Source organism: Tamandua tetradactyla, unplaced genomic scaffold, assembly GCF_023851605.1.
Source record: "Tamandua tetradactyla isolate mTamTet1 unplaced genomic scaffold, mTamTet1.pri scaffold_200_ctg1, whole genome shotgun sequence".
NCBI lineage: Eukaryota > Metazoa > Chordata > Mammalia > Pilosa > Myrmecophagidae > Tamandua > Tamandua tetradactyla.
The window spans coordinates 717-11,293 of record NW_027518310.1 but is presented as its reverse complement, the minus strand read 5'-3'; the positions used below and the strand labels follow the sequence as shown (position 1 = coordinate 11,293).

The following is a 10,577-nucleotide window of genomic DNA, read 5'->3' as shown; positions in this document are numbered from 1 at the left end:
CTGGAGGTTGCTCTTGCACAAGCTTCAGTTAGACTTTGTGACCTATCATAACCTGCCAACCCCCAACCAAGACCATTCCAGCCAATCTTAAAGAACATCAAGGGCAGTATATAAAATTCCACAAGGGTTCCTGTACTAAAGTAACTTTCCAGAAACTTACAACCTTCATAACCTGGTCCCTGGTCCAGATGAGTCCCAAAACATAACCCAGCCTCTCCAGACCATCAGATAGGTCCATCTCCCTACCCCATATTAGTGACAGACCCTTTCCATATGAAAAATTTAGAATTGCCATAACCCAAACATCCCTAAAGAGATGGATGAAAGATCAAAGGTGATGGTGGAAGTATATAGAGAAGATAGATTTAACAAATGAATATGAATGCTGAGTCATTAAATTGATATATTTTAGCCTCCAGTATTTTAGAGCAGCTAGAAGTAAAAACCTAAAATTGTGTAACTGTAACCAATGTAAAACTCTGAAATATCTTCTACAACTAATTGTGGTGCTGTGCTTTGAAATTTATAGCTTTTTTGTATACATGTTATTTTTCACAGAAAAAGAAGGAAAAAAGTCAATTGTGATGATTAGAAAAAATATTTAAGCTTTCTAGCTTCCTATATTCTGGAGCAGCTAAAAGGAAAAATCTGGGAGGATCGTATGGTGGCTCATGACAAACTCAGGGATCTGTCCTGTAACTACTTATTGAAGAGTGCTTTGAAAATTATTGCTTTTTTACTGTTTGCCTTGTATATATGTTATACTATGCAATGAAAAAAAGTAAAAAAAAAAAAAAACTTATGTTGGTCTCCAAAGACTCAATTATAATTCATTTTAACTTTGGGGATGATATACTGCTTAGGGTAAAATAAGAAATGATTTATCCAAAATAGACTTTATGGAAGTGTCAGAGCATACATATTAAATGTTTCTGATGGTAGAAATTTTCAAAATTGTGTTAATTAGACTTTCTACAACATATCACGTACCACTATTTTGTTCCTTGCTGTATGCACTTTGCTCTTGTCAGGCCATCCTTCCTTGTCTGTCATCCTTAGAAGCAAATAACAAGAACTTTTTAGGTGGGCCAACCTCTTATTTTATAGTTTAAAATGCTGCTACAGTTATAAAACATGAAGCACCACAGCAAAATATCATTTATTTTTAATTATACATTCTCATAAATAAAACTGAACAAGCAAAGAAATACAGCCATTCACAGAATCCTGTGTGTTATAAATCACTGGTTCACAACAGTAGAGTATTTCACTTTGAATTACACCCTTAGGTTTAGAGTGCTTTTAAAATCTATCTATCTATTTATCACATAGTTCTGTCTCTCTCACACAGCATCTACAGCTTTGTCCTTGATTCTTTAATTTGGGTAGGAAGAGGAAACTTGCTGGAAACTCACAGGATTGCCAGTAGAGATGCTTGTTCCATCATGACCTAAGAAAGTCTGTTATCTTTATGTCATGGCATCCCAGCAAATAAAAATCAAGAAAAAATAAATAAAACTTCCATCTAATTCATTTTAAGGTAGATCATTTTCTTTTTATTTTTCTTTAATTAAAAAAAATATTCTTTAAACATAACAGCATACAAAAATGATCATACCTACCACGTGATCATTCCATTCTTGGTAAATAATCAACAACTCACAATATCATCACACTGTTGTATATTCATCACCATGATCATTTCTTAGAACATTTGCATCAATTCATAAAAAGAAATAAAAAGAAAAAAGGAAAAAACTCATGCAATACCATACAACTTACCCCTCCCTCTCTCTGATTGTTAATATTTCCACCTACCCAATATATTTTAGCCTTTTTTCCCTGTATTTTTTCTATACCCCTTATCACACCCTTTCATTGATCACTAGCATTTCAATCTATTAAGTTTATTTTAACATTTGTTCCCCCTCTTATTTATTTATTTTAATCCCTATGTTTTACTTATCTGTCCATACCATAGATAAAAGGATCATCAGACACAAGATATTCATAATTACACAGTCACATTGTGAAAGCTATTAGATCATTTTTCTTAAAACTAACTAATTCCCTCTCCCAAAAAGTAGTGCAGTACCTTTATAATCAGAATTTCTCCATTTACCTTTCTGATTTTTCTCCAGTGAACAACATGTTTTAAATCAAGTCACAAAAATATCTAATCCAAACACTACTTCCATAACCAGTTGTATTATTATAATTTTCACAGAAGATTAAAATATATATGGGTAATTTATGAACTTTCAAGTGGAAGCTAAAGTAATTCAGCTTTTCTTTTTTTTTTATTTTTTTTTTATTTTTTATTTTTTTTATTAACGGAAAGAAAAAAAAAGAAATTAACACAACATTTAGAAATCATACCATTCTACATATGCACTCAGTAATTCTTAACATCATCACATAGATGCATGATCATTGTTTCTTAGTACATTTGTATCGGTTTAGAGGAACTAGCAACACAACAGAAAAAGATATAAAATGTTAATATAAAGAAAAGAAATAAAAGTAGTAGTAATAGTAAAAAACAACAACAACAAACAAACCAACAAGCAAACAAAAACAAAAAAAACCCTATAGCTCACATGCAGCTTCATTCAGTATTTTAACATGATTACTTTACAATTAGGTATTATTGTGCTGTCCATTTTTGAGTTTTTGTATCTAGTCCTGTTGCACAGTCTGTATCCCTTCACCTTCAATTACCCATTGTCTTACCCTGTTTCTAACTCCTGCTGAAATCTGTTACCAATGACATATTTCAAGTTTATTCTCGAATGTCCGTTCCATCAGTGGGACCATACAGTATTTGTCCTTTAGCTTTTGGCTGGATTCACTCAGCATAATATTCTCTAGGTCCATCCATGTTATTACATGGTTCATAAGTTTATCTTGTCTTAAGGCTGCATAATATTCCATCGTATGTATATACCACAGTTTGTTTAGCCACTCTTCTGTTGATGGACATTTTGGCTGTTTCCATCTCTTTGCAATTGTAAATAACGCTGCTATAAACATTGGTGTGCAAATGTCCGTTTGTGTCTTTGCCCTTAAGTCCTTTGAGTAGATACCTAGCAATGGTATTGCTGGGTCGTATGGCAATTCTATATTCAGCTTTTTGAGGAACCGCCAAACTGCCTTCCACAGTGGTTGCACCCTTTGACATTCCCACCAACAGTGGATAAGTGTGCCTCTTTCTCCGCATCCTCTCCAGCACTTGTCATTTTCTGTTTTGTTGATAATGGCCATTCTGGTGGGTGTGAGATGATATCTCATTGTGGTTTTGATTTGCATTTCTCTAATGGCCAGGGACATTGAGCATCTCTTCATGTGCCTCTTGGCCATCCGTATTTCTTCTTCTGGTAGGTGTCTGTTTAAGTCTTTTTCCCATTTTGTAATTGGGTTGGCTGTCTTTTTGTTGTTGAGTTGAATAATCTCTTTATAAATTCTGGATACTAGACCTTTATCTGATATGTCGTTTCCAAATATTGTCTCCCATTGTGTAGGCTGTCTTTCTACTTTCTTGATGAAGTTCTCTGATGCACAAAAGTGTTTAATTTTGAGGAGCTCCCATTTATTTATTTCCTTCTTCAGTGTTCTTGCTTTAGGTTTAAGGTCCATAAAACCACCTCCAGTTGTAAGATCCATAAGATATCTCCCAACATTTTCCTCTATCTGTTTTATGGTCTTAGACCTAATGTTTAGATCTTTGATCCATTTTGAGTTAACTTTTGTATAGGGTGTGAGAGATGGGTCTTTTTTCATTCTTTTGCATATGGATATCCAGTTCTCTAGGCACCATTTATTGAAGAGACTGCTCTGTCCCAGGTGAGTTGGCTTGACTGCCTTATCAAAGATCAAATGTCCATAGATGAGAGGGTCTATATCTGAGCACTCTATTCGATTCCATTGGTCGATATATCTATCTTTATGCCAATACCATGCTGTTTTGACCACTGTGGCTTCATAATATGCCTTAAAGTCAGGCAGCGCAAGACCTCTAGCTTCGTTTTTTTTCCTCAAGATGTTTTTAGCAATTCGGGGCACCCTGCCCTTCCAGATAAATTTGCTTATTGGTTTTTCTATTTCTGAAAAATAAGTTGTTGGGATTTTGATTGGTATTGCATTGAATCTGTAAATCAATTTAGGTAGGATTGACATCTTAACTATATTTAGTTTTCCAATCCATGAACACGGTATGCCCTTCCATCTATTTAGGTCTTCTGTGATTTCTTTTAACAGTTTTTTGTAGTTTTCTTTATATAGGTTTTTTGTCTCTTTGGTTAAATTTATTCCTAGGTATTTTATTCTTTTAGTTGCGATTGTAAATGGGATTCGTTTCTTGATTTCCGCCTCAGCTTGTTCATTACTAGTGTATAGAAAAGCTACAGATTTTTGAATGTTGATCTTGTAGCCTGTTACTTTGCTGTACTCATTTATTAGCTCTAGTAATTTTGTTGTGGATTTTTCTGGGTTTTCTACATATAGTATCATATCGTCTGCAAACAGTGATAGTTTTACTTCTTCCTTTCCAATTTTGATGCCTTGTATTTCTTTTTCTTGCCTAATTGCTCTGGCTAGAACTTCCAACACAATGTTGAATAATAGTGGTGATAGTGGACATCCTTGTCTTGGTCCTGATCTTAGGGGGAAAGTTTTCAATTTTTCCCCATTGAGGATGATATTAGCTGTGGGTTTTTCATATATTCCCTCTATCATTTTAAGGAAGTTCCCTTGTATTCCTATCTTTTGAAGTGTTTTCAGCAGGAAAGGATGTTGAATCTTGTCAAATGCCTTCTCTGCATCAATTGAGATGATCATGTGATTTTTCTGCTTTGATTTGTTGATATGGTGTATTACATTAATTGATTTTCTTATGTTGAACCATCCTTGCATACCTGGGATGAATCCTACTTGGTCATGATGTATAATTCTTTCAATGTGTTGTTGGATGCGATTTGCTAGAATTTTATTGAGAATTTTTGCATCTATATTCATTAGAGAGATTGGTCTGTAGTTTTCTTTTTTTGTAATATCTTTGCCTGGTTTTGGTATGAGGGTGATGTTGGCTTCATAGAATGAATTAGGTAGTTTTCCCTCCACTTCGATTATGTTGAAGAGTTTGAGGAGAGTAGGTACTAATTCTTTCTGGAATGTTTGATAGAATTCACATGTGAAGCCGTCTGGTCCTGGACTTTTCTTTTTAGGGAGCTTTTGAATAACTAATTCAATCTCTTTACTTGTGATTGGTTTGTTGAGGTCGTCTATTTCTTCTTGAGTCAAAGTTGGTTGTTCATGTCTTTCCAGGAACCTGTCCATTTCTTCTAAATTGTTGTATTTATTAGCGTAAAGTTGTTCATAGTATCCTGTTATTACCTCCTTTATTTCTGTGAGGTCAGTAGTTATGTCTCCTCTTTCATTTCTAATCTTATTTATTTGCATCCTCTCTCTTCTTCTTTTTGTCAATCTTGCTAAGGGCCCATCAATCTTGTTGATTTTCTCATAGAACCAACTTCTGGTCTTATTGATTTTCTCTATTGTTTTCATGTTTTCAATTTCATTTATTTGTGCTCTAATCTTTGTTATTTCTTTCCTTTTGCTTACTTTGGGATTAGTTTGCTGTTCTTTCTCCAGTTCTTCCAAGTGGACAGTTAATTCCTGCATTTTTGCCTTTTCTTCTTTTCTGATAAAGGCATTTAGGGCAATAAATTTCCCTCTTAGCACTGCCTTTGCTGCGTCCCATAAGTTTTGATATGTTGTGTCTTCATTTTCATTTGCCTCTAGGTATTTACTAATTTCTCTTGCAATTTCTTCTTTGACCCACTTGTTGTTTAAGAGTGTGTTGTTGAGCCTCCATGTATTTATGAATTTTCTGGCCCTCCGCCTATTATTGATTTCCAACTTCATTCCTTTATGATCCGAGAAAGTGTTGTGTATGATTTCAATATTTTTAAATTTGTTAAGACTTACTTTGTGACCCAGCATATGGTCTATCTTTGAGAATGATCAATGAGCACTTGAAAAAAAGGTGTATCCTGCTGTTGTGGGATGTAATGTCCTATAAATGTCTGTTAAGTCAAGTTCATTTATAGTAATATTCAGGTTCTCTATTTCTTTATTGATCCTCTGTGTAGATGTTCTGTCCATTGATGAGAGTGGTGAATTGAAGTCTCCAACTATTATGGTATATGTGTCTATTTCCCTTTTCAGTGTTTGCAGTGTATTCCTCACGTATTTTGGGGCATTCTGGTTCGGTGCGTAAATATTTATGATTGTTATGTCTTCTTGCTTAATTGTTCCTTTTAATAGTATATAGTGTCCTTCTTTGTCTCTTTTAACTGTTTTACATTTGAAGTCTAATTTGTTGGATATTAGTATAGCCACTCCTGCTCTTTTCTGGTTGTTGTTTGCATGAAATATCTTTTCCCAACCTTTCACTTTCAACCTATATTTATCTTTGGGTCTAAGATGTGTTTCCTGTAGACAGCATATGGAAGGATCCTGTTTTTTAATCCATTCTGCCAGTCTATGTCTTTTAATTGGGGAATTCAGTCCATTGACATTTAGAGTTATTACTGTTTGGATAATATTTTCCTCTACCATTTTGCCTTTTTTATTATATATATCATATCTGACTTTCCTTCTTTCTACACTTTTCTCCATGTCTCTCTCTTCTGTCTTTTTGTATCTGACTCTAGTGCTTCCTTTAGTATTTCTTGCAGAGCCCCCCAGAACAACTGAGATAGTTGGGTCGGAAATCCCCAGACTGCGGAGAACAGTGACCAGGGGATCCCTTCCAAACACGTGACTCCCCCGTCGGCTGGGAACAGTGTACTCTCCTGGGCTGCGACAGCTGGCGCCCTCCCGCCACGCTTGGTGCTCCGGGCTGACTGGCTAATTTGGCCGGACGCTCTCCTGTGCTGTGACGGCCGACGACCCTCCCCACGTTTGGAACCCCGGGCCGGCTGGCATTCTTCCAAGACGCTTCGGTTGCCGAACCACCCCTACGGCGAGAGTTTTCCAGAGTTGAGGGACCCACAGCAACTTTCGCTGGTGGAACCCACAGACAGGCGTGTGCCACGAGCGCCACCTACTGGGCAGGATAGGAAGAACAGAACCCAGAGATTGCACAGAAAAATCTTTCAACCTGTGGGGCTCAGAAAATTGAACATATGGCCCAGTCAAACGAAGAAACCAATAGTTCAAATGAGATACAGGAGCTGAAACAGCTTTTCTTTTAAATACCTCACAATATGAGCATTTTTATAGACTATGTTCCAAGCAGATAGTTGCTTTTCCAAAAGCCGCATCCTTGTTTATCCTTCAATCTTTTAAAAACACATACATATACATTAGTAAACAGCCAAAATACAAAAGCAAATTTTTGTTTCTATATAATCTAATGATTTCATGTTTTCTTGTTCTACTTATTTTGGAGTCCCAGATTATTACCATGACATCAAGATAATTAGTAAAAATACACCCGTTATTTACCATGTACTGCCATTTAAGATATCTTTGTTTTATCTAACATTTTCTTCAAGGCATCTTTCACATCTTTATTTCTTAAGCTGTAGATCAAAGGATTCAACATTGGAATCACCACAGTGTAGAACACGGACACCACTTTATCCCGTTCCAGGGCATAGCTAGTGCTTGGTCTGGAGTAAATGAAGAGAATTGAACCATAGTACAAAGTGACAGCTGTTAGATGAGACCCACAAGTAGAAAATGCCTTTAGACGGCCTTGGGTAGAGCGGATATTCAAAATGGCAGCAATGATGAAGAGATAGGAAGCAAGAATTAGTACAGTGGGAGTGATGATGTTGGAGGCAAGTATGTAATAGAGCACAGCTTGGTAGCTCTCCTCCACATCACATGCCAGCTTCACAAGAGGGGGCAAATCACAGAAGAAATCATCAATGACATTGTTTGCACAGAAGCTCAGGGTAAATGTTTTGCTGGTGATGATGGTTGAATTAAGAATGCCAACAAAGTATGAAGCCACAACAAGACTGGCACACAACCTTAGGGACATTGCCTGAGAATAAAGCAGGGGATTGGAGATGGCCACATAGCGGTCATAAGCCATGGCAGTCAACAAATTACTCTCAATATAGGCCAGCCCAGCGGAGAAGAAGAACTGAACCAAGCAGCCAGCAAAGGGGATGCTTTTGTCTTCAGAGATGCAGGTCATGAGGATTTGAGGAGCATAGACAGAAGAATACCAGATATCCAAGAATGAGAGGTTCCCAATAAAAAAATACATGGGTGTGTGGAGTCTAGAATCAGCACAAATCAGAGAAATCATGCTCATATTGCCCAAGAGACTGAAGATGTAAATGATGAGGAAGATCAAAAAGAGTATTCTCTGTAACTGCAAGTCAGCTGTGAATCCTAAAAGAATGAATTCCTTCACTTTGGTGAAATTTTTCTCTTCCATTGGCTTTGGATTTCTGAATTCCCTCTTTGGGAAAAGACCAATAAGTATGCCATGAGTTAAGATATCTGCATCCTCCTCTTCCCAACCTTGTCATTTTGGATCATTAAAAATCCCAAGTGACCAAACTAAATGGCTTATGGTGAAATGTGTTCATGCTGAACTGAACGTTACTCCTTTTGGGGAACCAGTTCTGTGTTTCTGCCTTAACATCACAGTTATAATGCAAACTGTACAATGTGTATCATCTTATTTTTAATCTAATTTGTCCTCATTTCAGGTGAGTCTGAATTGTTTATCTTCTCATCTGCTGGAACTTACCTTGACTGGGGACAATGTAAATGATAAAAAAAAAAAAGAGAGAGAGAGAGAGAATAGGAAAGGTATTATGATATCTTTTCCTTTGGTCTTTTTCCAGGTGTTTACATGGAAAAGTATAATTTATTCTATTAACTCTATTTTGTAATCATATGAAAGGTCACTAGACTTTAATTTCCTTGAAGAAAATAACTATGTTTAATTTACCATTTACCAAGCATCAAGGTTGGACTGGAGTAGAAAAGGTGAAATTGTTGTATAAATGATTAGAATTCCTTAGATTTTTTTTTCAATTTGAGGTCATATCTATAATTATGATCATCAAAGACACGCTGAGGAAAAGTAGGAAAATAGTAGTTGATAAATATTTGTGCTCATATTACCGGTTGAATACCCTAAGGAAGCAAAGACCCATAAACACTGGCTCAGTGAATAGCTTGTTATGGTAATGGAGTACTGAGAATCCTTCTTCCTGAGAGGTAAAAGCAGGAGACGGGAATGTTGCCAGCAATGGGGGAAGCACTATGACTACTTGTCTGTGTGACAACCTGGAGCAGCAGAAACCACTAACCATGATCAAGGAAGAGCAAAATTGTGATTCCCAGTGTTCTCCATTCGCACTATGCCTAACATTTATGCTATAAGAGCATCAGTTAAAAATCTCTTAAACTAGAAAAAAATATTTAATTGGCCATTATGCCAGGCAATGGACCTAAAATTATACTAGAAAAATAATGAATGCTATCTTGGAAATGCTCCTATTTGATGAGAGATGATTCCTTTCCACTAGAATGGTAAGATGTATATAATGCAATTTTAAAAACAAAGTTTCATCTCATAATTAGATTAAAATAAAAGTTTTTTTCTAATAACTGAGAGAGGATTGGAGTATTATTTTAGTTCCTTTCATAGCTTAGGGCTAGAATGCTAATTTCATTTTTAACAAAGTGAATCCCTGGAAGCAGCCAAATGCCCAGAATTAGGACACATGGGTTCTGATTTCGGTTGTCTGCTGCCATATTTAAGTGAAATCATCCCCCTTCTGAACTCTATTGTCTCACCAACCTTTCCTAGTTCAAGAAGACTATATGAATTCAAGTAAGAGCACAGATGTGAGAATAGAAATGGAAAAACTAGAAATTTAAAATTAGATGTGTTCTCTATAACTTTGTAATTTCAGCAGAAATGTATTTGCATTAACTCCCAAGTATTTACATTTATACCCATGTATGACTTCCAGGCTTTCATGTGTTTTGCATGCACACACTGTCCATTTCATTTTGTTGACCTTTTACACTTGCTGGGCAATTGCTGAGCTTGTGTGCAAAGACCAAATTGGGAATGAAAGTTGCAAGAGACAGTTATTCACTAACAGTGCATATTTTCTTTTACTGTTACTAAAGCATAAAATTAATATATACAAATGTATACACATATGAATATGTGTATCAAGACTTTTACTCATAAAAATGGATTTAAGATTGCTACAGTGAGACATAAAATACAAGTGAATAGCATGAACTAAGAATAAGTAAATAGGAATAACATGAACATGACATAAAGTTAAGACAGAGATAAAACCTGCAAATGCAAAAAATTCCAATCCACAGTTGTAGGTGGACCTCAAATGACTTGATACCTCCTACATCCAGGTATATACAATTAAAAGTGTTCATAAAATAAATAATCAACCACAAATTCTGGTAACATATGGCCTTTCTTGATACTAACTTCAAAAATCACTTTTCCAGAGACTCCTTATGAGAAAAAGTGAAAAATAATCTGTATTTAATGGTTTTCTCAT

General features: G+C 35.7%; 1 protein-coding gene across 1 annotated transcript; it reads right to left on the bottom strand.

Annotated features, from left to right (window-relative positions):
* Positions 1–7,522: 7,522 nt before the first annotated feature.
* LOC143673211 (olfactory receptor 9G19-like) lies at positions 7,523–8,458 on the bottom strand. Its single transcript, XM_077147516.1, has one exon. It carries the CDS (start codon positions 8,456–8,458, stop codon positions 7,523–7,525), a length of 936 nt encoding a protein of 311 aa, XP_077003631.1.
* Between the last annotated feature and the right edge of the window lie 2,119 nt (positions 8,459–10,577).